The sequence below is a fragment of the Netta rufina genome, assembly GCF_964035555.1.
Source record: "Netta rufina genome assembly, chromosome: 5".
Lineage (NCBI taxonomy): Eukaryota > Metazoa > Chordata > Aves > Anseriformes > Anatidae > Netta > Netta rufina.
Window position 1 is genome coordinate 45608199 of NC_140128.1, and position 16979 is coordinate 45625177.

General features: G+C 54.7%; 1 protein-coding gene across 1 annotated transcript; it reads right to left on the bottom strand.

The window, feature by feature from the left end:
- Positions 1-739: 739 nt before the first annotated feature.
- On the bottom strand, positions 740-16947 carry DDB1 (damage specific DNA binding protein 1). The gene is made up of 27 exons (XM_084288464.1): positions 16760-16947; positions 16084-16232; positions 15867-15983; positions 14656-14877; positions 11597-11711; positions 11391-11488; positions 9871-10029; positions 9383-9466; positions 9086-9202; positions 8621-8723; positions 8385-8460; positions 8197-8305; positions 7842-8020; positions 7579-7742; positions 7385-7492; positions 6809-7016; positions 6243-6338; positions 5867-5978; positions 5161-5284; positions 4645-4809; positions 4205-4299; positions 3878-4048; positions 2810-2919; positions 2431-2600; positions 1990-2092; positions 1652-1775; positions 740-1495 (listed from the first exon to the last, which is right to left on the bottom strand). The coding sequence occupies exons 1-27, from the start codon at positions 16818-16820 to the stop codon at positions 1412-1414; spliced, it is 3423 nt and encodes a 1140-aa protein (XP_084144590.1). The 5' UTR covers positions 16821-16947; the 3' UTR covers positions 740-1411.
- Between the last annotated feature and the right edge of the window lie 32 nt (positions 16948-16979).

Consider the following 16979-nt stretch of genomic DNA (forward strand, 5'->3'; position numbering starts at 1 on the left):
CCAACCATCCTCTGGGAACATGGCACCTGTGGAAATCCAGGACCCCTCTTTGTAAGCCACCCTTGCTGTAGGGAAGCAAGGTTAGTGCAGGGATCAACCATCAGCAGGCAGAGGCTCTCTGGTCAGTGGGGGATGTCTGTAGGGCACGTGGGGGCTGATCCCAGGTAGGTTGTGAGCATTACTGTGTCCCTACACCTTCCTCCTCTACCTCTGCAGGGCTGCTGCCCCACGAGAAGGCTGTCCCATGTGCTGCCAAGCAGTGCTGCTCCAGAGATGGCTACAGGGAAGAGGCAAGCTGCAGCTTTCTGTCCTCTAAAGGGATGCACAGGGTCTGGAAAGGTCTCCTCAAAAATCTGGCAAGGGCTGTGCCTCCCTGGCAGAGGCACTCAGCACTGTCACTGTCAGCCAGTTTGCACCGGTCACCACCAAGAAGTGAAACTCAAGTTTCTTTTGAGTCAGAGAAAAGCCATAAAAATGCATCTGGACAGCAGACACGCTCCCCAGCACCCGTGGGCTGGCTGACCCCTTTGCTGATCTGCCAGACCTACTGCCCCCCGTGCTGCTCTCACCGCCACCAAGCACAGGAACACGGCTCAGTGCAGGAAACTCCTCTGGGCACTGCGCTGGCTGGGGAAGGAGGCTTCCTCTGGCTGGACGAGGACACAGCTGCACACAGTGGCATGCAGAGCGGGTACTGCCACCCCTGCTGTGGCGATGAGGAGCTCAGCGCCAGGAGACAGACCTTTCTTTCCTCTTGGACTACTTTATTCGGTAAAACTCAGACTCCACAACTGATTGAGCTTCCCAGAACTTCCCTCCCTGAGCGAGCCACAGATCCTGTGGAGAGAGAGGAGCGTGCTGTCCCTCTTAGCTTCCTCACCCAGATGTAAAAAGATCTTCCCCCTCCACGGCCGCAAGTCTCACCAGCCCCTCATGAATCCTCCAGCCCTCGCCCTCACCCTAGAGGCAGCTTTGCTTCCCCTTCCAAACAAAAACAAAAAAAAAAAAAACAACACAACGGATCAAAAAGAATTGAAAACGAAACCGAAAGCAGGAAAAAAAATTACTAAAGACAACAGTGAAGAGTGAATCCAGGCAAGGGCATCGCCTCAGCTGGGTGCTACTGCTCACCCAACAGGAGCGACGAGCGAAGCCCAGCTCTGGGTCAGCAGCTGAGTCCGTAGGATTTGTGAATCCAAGCTGGCAATGACGTGGTGCCTGGCCAACGACCCCCCCCCCAAATCCCTAGCAAACTGGCTCCACTTCAGAAACTCCTTCTCCCACCTCCCCTCGGGCAAGGGCCACCCGCCAGTGTTCAGTGCAGCCGGTCAGGGGTCTTCCAGCTGCAGGCGGGGAAAAGCCCCCCTTGCTTGGTGGGGAGGCAGGTGCTAGGGAAGGAGCCCGAATCCTGCTAGTGGATCCGGGTCAGCTCCTCCACGATCTTTATCAGGTCATCTACGGTGGCCTCCCTCTTCATGCCGCTGCCGTCGTCAATCTGCAGGGAGAGAAAAGGCAGGGGAGGGTGGAGACAGCAGCAGGTGCAGAAGGATGCATGCCCTCCAAGGAGGGCTCGTGTTCAGTGCGGTCTGAACTTCTGAGCGGGGTTCCTAGTGCAAGTTTTGTGAGCCCAAGCTCGTATCACCCATCTCACCTGCAAGTTTGCCACCACCTCCTGCATCTTGGGCCTGCTGATGTCCAGGAAGCTTTCAATCAGGTCGCCATCAATGAAGCCCGTAGCTGGTTCTGTCTTGCGCTCCGTGTGAAATGATCTCCAGGTGCCACCGTCAAGGAGCCAAACCCACAGGGAGTAACACCAACCCCACACCGTGTCTGGAAAAAAAACTCCCCCCCCCACACTGCATCCACAGCAGTTGCTTGAGGCAGACTGACCACACTGCCTCGACAGGATCACAGAATTTGTGCCCCGATTCACAAGCCAGCCCCCAGCATTTGCTGCTGCAGGCTCCTGGCTGGGCCACAGAAGGATATAAGGAGTGCTCGATCTTGCCCACACTCTTGATGACTTTGTTCAGCCTGTTCTGCATGTCCAGCAGCAGGTTGTACCAGCTCTCCGACAGCGAGGTCACCAGTCCTGCAAAGGATAAATGGTGATGAGGGTTCAGGGTTCAACCCAGGGCAGCCCAGGGACCCTGGGGCCACGCTGCTGCAGCTGCCAGCAGGCAGGGAGCAGATGCTGCTGGACTGGAAGCTGGTGCCTGAGAGGGCTGGGATAAGGAAGGGGTTTCAAAGAAATTCAGAGCAATTTCCTCTCCTGGCAGCTCTCCAGAGAGAAAAGTAGGTGTCTGAGGAGAGTACGGCACAGAGCACTGCGAGGCTGATGACAGAGAACACAAGGAAACCCCAGACCAGGTCCAGCAGCAGAGAAGGGGACCTGCTACCCTCCTGCCCAAGGTGCTCCCTGACCCTTACCTATCATGCCGTTGACTGTGCCAAAGAGAACCGATCCTTGTGTCGGAGTGGACGTCTCGCCAAGGTTCTGCATGACCAGGGATCCGTGACAGAAGACATTGACAAACTCTCCCAGGTGGGACAGCCCCACTTCCTGCAAGTGTTGGCGCTCCTCGTCGGTCGTGGCAGCACTGAAACCCAAAGCACCCTGCTCAGCCTGTGCTGGGGTGATAGCTGAACTCCCCCCGCTCCTGTCTCACAGCTCCTCAGAGCTGTGCAAGCTTCTGCCCACCTTCCTGCCTGACACACCTCCGTAGCTGTGATGCTGAGGGGACCAGAAGGCCCTACTGCCCTGTCCCTCCTGTCACACACTGCCACATCCCCCTCCTAGCCAGCCCACCTGTCCTTCTGGCACACGAACAGGTTGAAGGCATTCTCTGCTCCCAAGAAGTTGTCGTCATCCAGGATCTCCACGGCACTCATCCAGTTTGGATTGAAGTCCCGGGCAATCTGGAAGAGGGCAAAAAGGAGATGCAGTACGGTGTGCAGGCAGCCTGCCCTGTTAACAAACATCTTCATTCCACCCAACGCCCACATTTGGGAGCAAGGTGGGATCCAGTCTGCCCTCTCTGCTGGATGAAGAAGCTGAGCAAAAGGCACCAACTGCCTTGGTGGAGATGGCCCTGGCCTTAGTGGCACTCAGATGATGCCAGGGCAAATGTTGACAAGCCCATGCCAAAGCCACTCTTGCAGTTTACGTGCACAGATTGCCCTACTGCCTGGCCCAGCCCCAGCTACGCTGCATTTGCTGACAGACGCAGCAATGGTCTCAATGAGCCATCCCAAATGCACAACAGGCTGTCTGGGTAGCAGCTTCCCACTCCTGGCAGGTGACAAGCACACCTCCCAAGCCTGCACTTCACAAAGCTGCTGACACACAACTCAGCTCCTCAGGAGCCCTGGGATTTGTCCCTCCAGGAACCACATAGATCTGCCTAAAAGAATATCACCAGGTGACCCTGTTCTCTGTGCACAAACCTACATCATTGTATTTCAAGGGCTGGCAGGTGTGGTGAGCCAGGGTCCTCCATTTACTACCTTCAACAGCATTTCACCTGCCCAGAGTCTTCTGGAACAGGTAATGCACACTCCCAGCACCTCTCTGACCGAGTGAATCTTCTTCCTGAAGAATATACCTGCTAGAACTCTAATGCTTGTAACCTGAAATTGTTTCGGTGACTAGTTCTAATGTTTGGTAGTTAGATACCATTGCAGAAACTGTAGTATCTGTTTTAAAACTGCAGTTCAGCCAAAACACCCCTTGTGCTGTTGGCTGACAGCAAACAATATCTTTGGACTTGTCTGATAAATTACAGCATCTACAGCGATAAGAGAAGTGAAGGCCTCTTCTTTCTTGAAGACCTTTTCCAACCTAAACGATTCTACGACTATCCAACACCAGTGATACCTCCTCAAAGTTTCCTTCCATGGGCTTGTATGCAAGGAGCAGGACAGATCGCATCAGATCTCCCACAAGGATGAAGTCTCCCTTGGTCTTCAGGTAGAGCGCCATGATGTTGTTGTAATGGTTGCACTCTGTGCGCAGCTCCTTCTCAGCTGTCCACTCGTACAGGCGCACCTGAAGGAAGGGACACGACTCCTGAGCTATAATGGACACCCGTGCCAGCCAGGACACGCTTCTCCAACAGAGACTGGGGACCCAGCTGACAGGCTGGACAGCTTCCAGCTCTGAAACGCGCTCATGAAGCAAGTCAGGGTCTCATGAGAGTCCTACCGTGCTGTTGATGCTGGCTAACAGCTTCCCGTTGAACTCCACCATGGAATATACAGCTCCCTTCACCTCCTTCTCAGCCAGGCTCTGCAGCTTCCCTGGAATCAATCCAGAGTGCCAAGTTATATGTGCATCTCGCTCCCAGGGCCAGGAGGCCTTGGGGGTCTGTTCAGACAAGCTGCTTTAAATACTGCTCTCTAGAGGATCTGTGGGCAAGTAACACAGGAGCAGCAGGACAGCAGGGGGCAGACACACAGAAAGCAAATCACAGAATGTGGTTCTTGTGAGGAATTCCTGGGTTCCTCTGGCAGATGGGGAAAAGGGGACGTGCTGTGATGACCCACAGCAGTGACAAACCACTGCAGATCCTCTCTGGGGACAGCTGGATCTCGGACTGCCCTCATGCAGCTAGATTTGGCCACACAAGAAGACCTTGCTCTTACCATCGGAGTAGTGGAAGACGACGATGCGGCCCTGTTTGGGCTCTGCCTCCTCAGGATACACCATGGCAGTGCCCACAATGAAGTAGGTGTTTGGATCCTTGCCGAGCTTGCAGGAGACCAGGCTGAGGGCATACTCATTTTGCAGGAACTGGTGAGCATGAAGCACTGTGCAAAGAGGGAAAGGCAGAAACAACTGGGTCCCCTGGGTCCCAGCAGCCAGCACCCCCACACAGGAGCAGAGCAGTTTGCCTAGGAACAGCTGGAAACTCAGGCCATGAACAAGGTGCAGGGTCAATGGCTGCCTGGAGATCCCCTCACCTATTCCCTGCCACCACCAAATCACTACGCCTTAAACCTATGACGTGTGGCTGTTGATCTTCCACAAAAAATGCTCTGACTGAAGGGAATGTGTGAGATCACAGCTTTGTGAAGGTCACAGGTATCAGCCACGTGCTGATAAGCTTGTTCTGCAGGGGACCAGTGGCTGAGAGCGTGGGCAGCATTTGGGGCTGGTACCTTCGAAGGTGTGCTGATCTATGATGAGCAGGTTGTGCACCTCCACCTCCTCGCCAAAGGATGTCTCGTGCGGTGCTGTGCTGCTGGAGAACAGCTTGCTGGTACTCACGCTGCTGGACAGGGCCTAGGACACAGAAAGACAGGTCACATCCTCGTGCTACTTGGCACGTCCTCATGCTGCACCACGAAGGCTGAGACAATTGGGGACCAGGAGGATGAATGGGAGAAAAGGAGCTCCCTGGGCCTGAGGAATGGAGCACACTCCCTGCACCCACAGATACGCACGATGTGCCAGGCAGAGGCAATGCTGCTGAGCAACAGCATTAATAGAACAATTAACACAGTGCTGAAGTTCCCACCACAGCTTTTGCCTGAAGGGGACTTGTGTCTGCACCTCTAAGAGAAGGAAACCACTCGAGACCAAAGAGAAGCCTGTACAAGGGACTGAAGGAGCAGCGTTCAAAACAAAGGTAACCAGACAGAACAATGAGCATGCTGAGGCTGCCAGAGAGCAGCACAGAGAGACCCTGACACCACCACAGAGAGCTCTTACCACCCCATCTCCTCCCAGGCTGCCAAAGGGAGAGCCCGTACTCAGAGCTTTGGAAGAGAAGATTGTTAAGGAAAATCTGCGACATGGTTTGGGCTACGGAGCTTCAGTACCCACAGCCCAGAGCTCAGGGACGACCTAGCAGTTACCCCTCACCTGGGTGCTGGCGCTGGGTCTGAGCGCGGTGGTGCCCCCACTGGCATCCTGCACCTCGATGCGACTTGAGAGCACGCCAAAACACTGCGATACCTCTTGGTAGCAGATTTTCCTGCAGGACAGAGAGCTGTGTGAGCAGCAATGCCAGGACAGACCACTCCAGGGAGAAACTACAAGGAAAGACCTGCTTCCTTGCACAGACTACTCTCAGCACACGCCACTGATTTGGTCTGTGTGCTAAACTGAGCCTGCAACAGGAACGCTGACTGCAGAGCTTGCCTCTCCCCATGGTGAAATCTCCCCCAGTTTTGTCCTGTGCAGCAGAATAAGGGCCCCTCGAACCAGACTCCCCCTTCCACTGCTCAGCTCGGCTCACCTGGGTGATTCGTAGAGGGGAACCGTGCGGATGTGCAGCTTCTGGATCTCATCGATGGTGCCGATTGTCAGAGTGCTGTTATTGGCCAGCGCCAAGCTGTACAGGAGGAAAACTCAGCAATGGGGCTTGTAAGGCTTCAAGCACAGCCAAGAATCTCCCTCTTCTTCCCACCCCCAAAACTGTTAGTCATCAGATCCCCTTCCCATACTGTGCAGATCCAAGCAGGGTGGCCAAATCAGTGCAACATCTAGGGTTACTGATGCACAGAAGAGAGGGACGGGGCTTAAGAGACAGGACCACGCATACCCCTGTTCTCATGAGAGACCCAACAAGCAGCACAAGGGACTGATCATTGTCCTGGGAGAATCCAGCGCCAGGACTGCTGTATGCCATGCAAGTATTGATGGAAAAAGCTCTCCCACTGACCAGACTCAGGCATACTTCTCTCCTGGACATGGTAAGATGGAGCTCCCAGGCTGAGCAGCCCACCCTGCACCTCGTTTATGCCAGTACAGAGCCTAAAGCTCCCCCCACGCTGTCTCAGGCAAGGCAAGGTGCAGGCTCACCTGTCGGGATACCCATCCGAGTTGAGGGGACACATGTAGTTCACTTCCTTCAGGTTGACGTTGGAGAAAACCAGCTTGTGGTTACTGCTGTAGATGACGGTGGGGCGGTCAGAGCAGGCGAACACGTTGGTGGTGGACAGAGAGCGGAAAGTCCTCAGGACAGTGGGCTGTGTCCCCAGGGTCACCTTCTTGCGGTCACTCAGCAAACCTGCAGAAAAGGAGCACCGGTGTTGGGGGCGGCCCCAATAGAGCTCGCAGGAGCAGGGCAGCAGAGAGTAATGTGGCTGTGACGTGCTGGGAAGAAATGAGTGCGAGTAAACGCATCCTGCTGGCAGCAAAGAAATGGATACAAGCATCAACCTCCTTTCTCTGCAGTCCCTTGGAGAAATCCACCAGCTCACAGTACCTACAGCCAGTCTCATGTGAGCACAACTACCTCACTGTGAGAAAGAAGTAACGTTTGGAAGGACAGAGAGATCTCCAGAAGGATGAAAAAAAAGTATATCAAGCAAGTAAGAGGGTGTAAGTCCAGCCACCTTCCCAGGCAGCCCACTCGGTGCTAGGCCCTGTAGTTACCTGTCTCGAGACTGAGCCCAAAGTAGAAGAGCGCCCCATCTCCCAGGGCACACAGAAGGTAATGGCTGCTCTCAAAAGTCGTCATCAGGATGGAGCGAGGGATAATTTCTGCAGGGAACAGAAGAAGAAGGCTCATGTCACTCATGGCTCAACCAGGTCAGTCCCTGCTGCCCCCAGCCTCAGGAGAGCCCTACCTCCACCCAGCATCTCTTTGTGCAGCAGCTCAAACGAAGGCAGCTTCAGGATGCGGGCGGAGATGTCAGTCCAGAGCCCAATCGCACACAGTGGGGACATGCCGTTAGTGTCCCCCAAAGGAGTGATGTCCAGGCAGGCAACTTCATGCTCCATTTCTGTGCAGCTGGCAGGAAGGAGAAATCAGACAGCAGTCAGCCTGGAGCCCAAGGGCAGACAGGAGAGGCTGAGAGCCTATGGGCCAGGAGGAGAGATGTGTACTCACCTGATCTGCCTGAGCTCCTGGGGTCGGATCTCCAGGTAATACAGGGCTCGTCCCACAGCCACCACCACCTGGTTGCTGTTACAGGAAGCCACGCTGATGTTCTTCCCATTGGGCTCTTTCCACTCGCTCACCAGGGCTTTGGGTTCCTGACTGACCAGTCTCACAGAGGCAGAGGTGATCTGAAGAGAAAGAACACGTCTGCTCGGAGCCAGGACAACACCTCACTTTTTACACCTGCCCAAGGAAGTACTGCAGCCCCTGCCATGATGCACAGCACAGATCTAAATTACCTCCACAGATGAGAAGGGCTACAGAGTCAAGATGAGAAAGATGTCTCCTCTAGAAGGAGCATTACCTGGATCAACTGCTGATGTGCCACATTGCCACAGAAGAAAGTCTGCTGATCATCCACAAACCCTGTGAGCTCCGTCTCTTCTACCTCCTCTCCATTTAACATAAGAACCCTAAAGGGAAAAAGAGATCCTGTTATGTCATGCTTCAACAGGCGGCCGAGAGCCTGGCTCAGCCCTAACTCCACCTTACCTGGTCTGGCCAACGAAGGACAGCACCAAGGTATTGTCGGTCTCACGATGACAATCTGACCTCAGGGGCCACAAGCCTGCAACAGAGAGGCCACGTGCTCACAGCAAATACTACAAAAAGCTGGTGGGTGGAAGTCCCCCACCCACACCCCATCCTCAGTCCGCTCACAAGGAATGTCCCCACTGGGCCCCCTCAGGTCACGGGGTGCATCAGACAGCACCGAACAGCTCACACACCTTTAATTCCCGGCAGGTCGATGCTGGCATGCTCGTGAATCCCAATGCCGTTCCGGATGATCCGTAGCGAACCCTCTTTAAACGCACCTGAGCACGTGACCAGCTGGAAAAAAAAGCAAATATTTACCACTTGCTGCTGGGAAGCACCCCCAGCACTCCTTGCAGTGATGGACTCAGGCTAAGATGGGGTCCCCATCTTCCTTGCTTCTCAGAGGAAGCTCTTTGGCAGCTGACCCTTCCCCATGGCAGGAGAGAAAATACTTCCTTGTTAACAGAGGTGCCCAAGAAGAAGCCCTCCCACCCATAACCACTCTTCAGTGAAAGACCTCAAATCCTTCCCTGCTGCAGGATAATACTTTTAACAATAAATGGATTTCAGTCTTTTCCTTCCACGGATGCCCTCCACACACCTTGCAGGCCCAGACATCCCCAGGACAGAAAACTTCAAGGCAGGATCAACATTACCTGCCCTTGGCCTTGTCTTTCCAGGTCTACTACACACATGTCGACGATGGGACCAAGGTTGGTGAAGGTCTCCATAGCCACTACATAGGAGCCCTGCTCATTGCTGTCCACGTTGAGCTATGAACAAACACAGTCATTGGTTTCCAACAAGAAAGGTCAAGTGGAAAGCAGAGGGTAGACAGGGAAAAGAAAGGAAAGTTTCCATCCATATGTATACACCTCTTGCAAACAGGATGAAAGCAGATGTATGAATCCTGTCTGAACACACAATTAGGCTAGGACAAGGCCCCCACTTACCTTCACAAGCTGGGAATCCCCAAGCCGAGAGCCAACAAACACCACACCGTTGTCCAGGTAGGTCAAGCACTCTGCAATGGATGTCTGGGAATTGCAAGGAGACAGATGAACCATCCTTAGCATGAAAAGGGCTCTGCCATGCCTCCCAAGCACTACGCCTGAACTGCAGCCCAACAGAAAGACCCTGGACACGGGAGGAATTTAAGCCCTTTGCAGAACCCACAGAGTCCAAACTTCTCCCAGGGATGGTGTGCAAACACCCTGCAAAAACTCATGAAGATGCTATAAACGTTCAAATGCCCGAATCAGGAATTCCCCAAGCCAAATCCAGCAACTGAACATTTGGAGCTGACAGCTGTGGGGAGTGAAATATCACTCCAACCTGGGCTCCAAAGAAACACTGCTCCTGCCATTCGTCTGCCTGCAGAGCCCCCCGACCCTGTGGTGAGAAGCAGCAGGGACACGGAGTTGACGTGGCAGCGTCCTACCTCACCGAGCAGTTCCACACGCAGGTCCTTCAAGGTGACCGTGCCGTCCATCTGTTCCTCCTTCTCCAGAAGCAGCATGAAGAGGCGTCCTTCCATGTCCCCCAGCAGGTAACGGGACCCGTTGGGATCCACGCGGTTGTGGCACACGATTGTGCTTTGCTACGTGCAAAGGAGGAAGTGTTAGGAAGCCACTGCAACGGCACCACCTCTGTACACACCGGAGGGGAACAACCACATCCACAGCACGCCAGCTGCTTGCTGGAACCACAGCCAAATCCCACACCAAGGCACTCTTCCTGCGTGGAGGGAGAGGGCTGGATTCACCCCGTAATCAACTGTAGCAGCAAACACAGCCAGCAGCTGTGGGCAAACAGCCTGGCTTTGGGTATCTAGAAGGTGCTTCACGTTCCCAAATAACATGTCCCTAACTTGCTCATAGCCCAGGGACGATGCCACCAGAAACCCTTTTTTTCTAATGCTGAGCCTTTCACAGATGTGTTGCAGAGATGCTGCCTGGGACCCGAAGAGCTCCGAGCCTGCTCCATTTCTGGACAGAAGCTCTGCAGACGTTTTGCTCTGCGGGGTAGGTGCTGCCTGGCCTCCCGTCTATGGATTTGGTTTAAAAACCCTGATCTTGCAGATCTTCACTGGATGCAAGCATTCTACTGGCCTCAAGAGCCAATGTGCCTGCGCTCTGACTGCAGGTCAAGGCAGTTTTGTACACCAGCAGTGTGGGAGAGCTGCTCTACTCACTCCAGTATAATGAACCCTCCAGCACAGAGCCCCAGCAGCAGTCCAGTAGCCCGTAGGCGTTCACGCAACAATTAGTGTTTTTTGTACCTAAGATTTATAACTCTTTTCCAGCCCATCATTATTTCCCGCTTGAAAGGACCTTTTGATCACAGCTCAGGCCCTCTTTCAGCCCTGAGCAGCACCTCAGCCGTGCCATTTGTGCTTCCTGTACCATTTAAATGTGGGAGCTGGCCCGTCCCTCTGACAGAAACCACAAGCTCAAGTTCCATCACAAACTGTGTGAGTCTTTTTTCCTTTGAACAAGTGCCCCAATCATACATGGCTGGACTCAAGTCTCCAAGGGGCTCATTCATATCTTTCGCTGCCTGAACTGAAACCAGGCGCTGGGCTGGACCAATGCCCAAACCACTCACTACCTCCTAATTAATCCCTTTCTCTGGGGCCCTAACGGGATTTCAGCTTTACTGCAGCCATTTCCGAGTACTCCACAGAGAGCAGAGCCACACAGGACAGTGCAAGCACACACTGACACACCCTTACAAGGATCACGCGTGTCCCTCAGTCCTCCAAAACACAGGTCAGCCATCGTGCAAAACACCGAAGCTCACCGAAGCTCTAGAATTAAGTGGCCCTACTAGGCCACACCTGGAGACCAGAACAGTTTAAATTCCTGACTACAAGTGGCCCAGCACCCTCCCAGCACTCCCAGACATGCCTGAAAACAGAGGAACTACAGGGGACAATTCTAGATGTCAGCAGTTGCTCACCTTGATGATAGGGGGAGCTATAGCCAGGTATTTATCTCCGTTGTGATAGGTGATGGACTCCTGCCCAATGATGATTGCACCTCCAAAAGGCTCTGGCACTGTGCAGGGGAGAAGAAAAACGTCTTACCAGAGAACCTGTGCAGCACAAACAAGGCATTCAGCCTCAAGGATCAAACAGAAGGGAAGATCCTGCACAAAGGCCTGACCTGCGATGACCATGGAGGCTTCAGCCTCTACGTTCTCCTGCTTCCAAGGACCTTTGTTGAATTCCTTCTCACGCAGAGACACCTCGTACGTCTTGACATGCCGACCCTGAGGGTCCTGAAAGAGAAGGCACAAATGAGCACGGACACCCACAACAGCCTTGTGTGCACAGCACCAGAGGCTCCTGAGGCTGAGCTGATGAACAACCACAAAGCAAGGCAGCGCTGCCCCATCACCCAGTGACCAGAGCTGCTGAGCCTCTCCATCCTGCCCCCCAGTTCAGGCTGCAGCTGCATGTGGGCCCGAACGCACGCACCCTCAGCCCCACTTTCCCTAAATGTATCTGTACGTAGACCAACCTTTAGAGAAATCCCTCTGCCAAAAGAGACTGGAAATGATTTTTCCATTTTTATACCCACAAGCGATTTTCTGGGCATCGCACTCCTCTGACGCACGGCTCTCTGCAGAGCTGGGTATGAGTGGCACTGCACAGCACTGCCACCGCCCCCAGCTCCAGCAAGGCGCTCAGGAATTCAGCTCGGCTCTAACGGCACAGGTGCCAGAGCAGCTGAGCGCCCAGCTCCGTGCTCCTCAGCCTTTTCAGCCTGGTTTCCTGAGGCAACAATCTGCTCGCTTGCTGAACAATCCTCCGCTGTCTCTGCTGTTCCAGCAATTCCCACCCTGGTGGGCAATTTCAGCCAAACCTGAGAGGGAACAGAGGCCTCGGAGGCAGAGCCCACGTGGAAATAAAGGGTATAGGAAAGGAGTCCACACTAACAGGCACTTGGGAGCCCACGTAGGAACGGGACACAGGAGCAGTCAGGGCACAGAGAAGCCTTTGATCGTAACCCACTGGCCTATTTCACGCCTCAAAAGCCGAGACAAGGCTCTAAGCCACGAGGAACCAGGTTTCCTCAGAGACGTTGTTTGCAAAACTACTTTAAAAGAGCTGTTCATCTTTTTATTTATTATGCCTTACCACTTTCCAGACCTAAGTAAAAGTGGGTTTTGCTCCCTGTGGCTGTTGGCCCTGTAAGCAAACACCCACAGGAAAGCCGGGTACCTCCTGGCTCACCCCTCAAAGCCTCTGAGCTCAGCAAACCCTCACCAACAGCACTCGGCAGCCCGACGTCTGGGCACGGCGAGAAGCAACAAGCAGCGCCAGTGGACAGAGAAGGGGAAGTCGGGGAGAAACGGATACACAGGGAGGAGAGAGATGAGGAATTAGCACAACCAGAGCATATCCTGTATGTGTTAAAGCTGAAGCGGGGCTGTTAGAATGGCAGAAGAGCTGTTAATGTGACTTTGGCATTTCTGGGCCTTTTTACTCCACACAACAGAAGTTCTCAAGCCTTTTCTTCTTTTTTTTTTTTTTTTTCTTTTTAATAAACTTGCTTGTTTTTGTATCTTACTCTGGTTTCGTATCTACACAAGAATCATCTCAGACACTCAATGCTATTCTGCTCGATCCAAATCCTGTGACAATGATTAATAAATTGAGAAGGAATCAGAGAAAGCAGCAGCTTGGAAACGTTCCCCCTCCACACACACACACACAGTCAGACTCCCAGGAACCAAAGCAAACCCAGCGTTTTATATAAGGCCTCATGAGTCAGAACTCGCATCTCACTCCTGCTGCAAGTGTAAAATTGATCTATCAGACGTGGAAATAGATAATTTATCTGTACAACACCTGTTTATAACTACTAAAGAATTGCTCTCAGCTTGTCTGTATCGTAAACGTGCCAGATTCCTTGAGATAAGACTCTTTCTGCTAGCTGACTGCAGGATGACCGAGCTCCTCCTTTAGGATGCTCTTGAGGACCGAGTGGAAACTTGTGCTTCTGTCCAAGCTCTGACACAGAGTTTAAGAATTTGGCCAACTCACTGTCCCTCTCTGCCTGTTTCCCCACCTGACAACAGCAGCAGCACAAATCAAACCCTCAGGGGCTCCCAGCGCTTCTCCGAGCTGCACGCCGCCGCTGCCAGCTCTGGGGACGTCACCCATGAAGCAAGACAAAACCACAAAGAGCATCGCCAGCCGCTCCTGCTGCATATTTCTGCAGCGAGGACAGGCTAAAAGAGCTTCCCTTCTGACACCAAGCTGCAAAGTGTCACAGGATAAAAATAGGGCTCCATAGACGCTCCTTACTCAGACAAACAAGGACTGCCACGTGTTCTGAAAGCTTGTTTGGAGGCCAAGGGAGAGCGGCAAGGTGTGCAGATGGGAAGAAAGAGCACAGGGCAGGGGGAGAGCACTGTCCTGATGCAGGGGAGCTGAGCTGCTTTCCTGAACCCTTACTTACACAGCAACAAAGCGATGTCTCCCAGGTCTTTTCTCACTAACTGTCCAGTGGGGTTCAAGAGCACCCACCTCTCTCGAAAATAACAGCGGTGGCTTTTGAAAACGGGGAAAAATCAGCCCCTTGCTACCACGTGGTTGTAGCTCCCATGGTACGAGTTTGCCTCCACGACCACAGTGAACTGAATTCACACCAGATCCTGCGCTGTTGTCACAGTAGCTCCCAGCCAGGCCCCAGCTTTGACAAAGCAAAGATAATCCCTCGTCCAGCCAGCACCGCAAAGCCTCTTTGCTTCAAAATGGAGTGTTCAGAGAGAGGCCCACAAGCACTGCCTCTGTGAAAAAACACTTCTTTTTGAAGACAAAGGGTGAAGTCTCACAGCCGTGTTTGTATGAAGGAACTGAGCAGGCTCTGATCCACCTGGAAGGACCCACGTGCTCCTCTTAATCATTTAGCACAGAAACAGGCCCCTCCAGAAGCATCAGCTGCCCAGCTCTCCTGGGGGAGAGCATTTCTTTGCCTCTCCCAGGAGTGGAAAAGCTCAGCACTAAGGAACATGGGTTTGCCTCGGCTATGAAACGAGCCTGCAGGACCCAGACCTGTCTCTTACTCCCCTCTCAACCACAGCACTGCTTTCCGCAGGCTCCAGCACACCACCAATGCTCCAGCCCCTTTGGAAAACCTTTGAAAGGAGACCTTGGCTCATGCAGGTCAGCCCAGCAACCCTCTGCTCGAGTCACGGATGGAGAACAAGGTACCTGGTAGACGAAGCAGATGGTCGGGGCCTGGCAGCCGTAGAGGAACTTCACGTCGATGACCTGGAGCTCTTCCAGGCGGATGTTAAAAGCCTTCAACTCCTTGTTCTCCCGGTCCAGGGGGATGACCTTGAAGAGGCCGTCGTAGAGCCGCAGGCCAATCATCCGGCACTCGGGGTCAATGATGCCGATGATCCCGGTCTCCGAGGGACGGCCGATGCGATCCTGAGCAGGAGACCCATGGAGATGGGAAAGAGCGTGACCACGTGCTCCAGGAGCAGAACCCGCAGCTGGCTTTGTAACCCCAGCTCCCTACCCAACGACCTCAGGATTGCTGACAGAGGGCAGCGCTCCCCACTGGTGTGAAGCGCTCTGATATCCGTGACCAAAGCTCACCCTCCAAAAATCCAGCACCGTTATCTCCCTCCTGCAGGCCCCTCAGCTTTGCTTGTCAGGAGCTGATATCAGCACCTCCGTGTCACGAGGCAGAACCATGGCACAGGAAGATTAAGTATTTTTTTGGCCCCAAACACACCAACACGCTACTGACAGGACGTGCCCACCTACGCTTCCTGCCCCTAACCCCCTGCTCAGCTTCGCTCACAGTCAGTCAGCAGAAGCTCAGCACCTGGAAACAGATGGGATGTATTTTGGCTTGCCAGCTGACATAAATTGTTTGGATATGGAACAACAAAAAGCCAAAAAGACATGGGGATCCTTGACCTGCTGGGAAGGTGTGATTTTAACCAGCAAAAAGCAGAACAGAGCACACCAACAGTTATTAAGCTCACTGTACAGCCACAAAGCCAAAAGTAAATTCAGCAGTCGTGCTTCTGGTATGCAGTGCGTAGGGACTGGTCACAAAACACCGGAGGAGCCATTTTGGAGAAAAAAAAACACTTGGGTTTTGAGTACTAAATCTCTTTAAAGTTGGAGCACCTCAAATCAACCTTATTATTCTGCAAACTGCTCTAAGAACACAGCTGGAGCTGTGTCCTCAGTCCCCGAGGCTTGCTCACTGGCTCAGAAAACCTTTAGAAATAACAGTGCCAGCAGCTGAACCCGGCTAAGGTCCCTGGTAGGTAAAAAATCCTAAATATCAAGGCAGATGCCTGTCACACAGCTGCACCTCTGCCACTAACAAGGTAAATCTGGCCCCACGGAAGAGAAGCTGCCTCCCCCCAGACTCGAGCAGGAGCTGCAGCGCTGCTCACCTGCACGTTGCCGTGGGCGCGGGTGATAATGTCGATGCTGTCCCCGTTCTGCTTGTACTCCAGGATGCAGGCGTTGTACTTGGCCGTCAGGATGAAGAGCAGATCCTTGCTCTCGCCCTGCGAAGGAAGGGCCGGGGGGTGCCGTCAGGGGAGGGCTGAGAGGGAGCGACCCCACACCCGCACGGCAGGCAGCCCCCTCCCGCAGCAGCACACCCACCTTGGGGCGGAAGAGCTCCATGACGGCGGTCTTGCCATACATGCCCACCTCCTTGACGGGCCGCAGCCCCTCGGCCGTCACCACGTAGATCTCCAGCCGTGTGTTCTTGGCGATCAGCAGGTTCAGGTCCTCCGCCGAGGTGAAGTGCCCTGGAAGAGAAACAGAGAGATGCCGTCAGCCCCCACCGCAGCGGGGTGACAGCTTGGGGTGCTCCCCCCGAGCCAGCTCACAACCCTGGGGGGCCCATCCCGAGACCCCAACACCACCCCCACCACCTCCCCCCCAGCTCCCCGCCTTCCCTGGGGAGCCCCCCAGCCACAAACCCTCCTCACCACCCCCCAAACACCCTGCAGCGAGGCAAGACCCTGACACCAGCCCCCACCCCGCAGCCCCCCAACCCCCCCCGATACCCTCAGCTCCCTAAAACCTCACCCCCCCACCCCCAGAGGGGCCCCACCGCCCCCCCCACCCCCCCAAAACCCACCCGCAGCCCCCCCAGAGCCTCGAACCACCCCCAGCCCCCCCCCGGCGCCCCCACTCCCTCAGCTCCCCCTCAAGGAACCCCGAGCCCCCCCCGCTCCCCTCAGCACCCCCAGGCCCCCCCCGCACCCCGGAGCACCCCCAGAGGCCCCGCGCCCCCCCCGCCACCCCCCAGCCCCGGTGTCCCCCCCGGTACCGGTAACGCAGCCGTTAACGGCCGTCGGCTTCTGGGCCGTCACCACGTAGTTGTAGGACATGGCGGCGGCGGCGGCGGCGGCGGGGCCCGGCCGGGAGGAGCGGGGGGCGCGGGGGGCACGGGGAGCACCGGGAGCGGGGCCTCAGCGCGGCCTCTCCGCCGCCGCCACCGCCACCTCCCCTTCCGCCCGCCGCCGCCGTGACGTCAGCGGAAGGGCCGC

Coding starts and splice junctions, on each gene's coding strand:
- DDB1 (XM_084288464.1), bottom strand. CDS start 16,820: ATGTCCTACAACTACGTGGTGACGGCCCAGAAGCCGACGGCCGTTAAC. Junction 5,285..5,866: donor GACCCAGCGCCAGCACCCAG/GTGAGGGGTAAC, acceptor TCTGTGTCCTAG/GCCCTGTCCAGCAGCGTGAG. Junction 4,049..4,204: donor TAGCCAGCATCAACAGCACG/GTAGGACTCTCA, acceptor CCCTTCCTTCAG/GTGCGCCTGTACGAGTGGAC.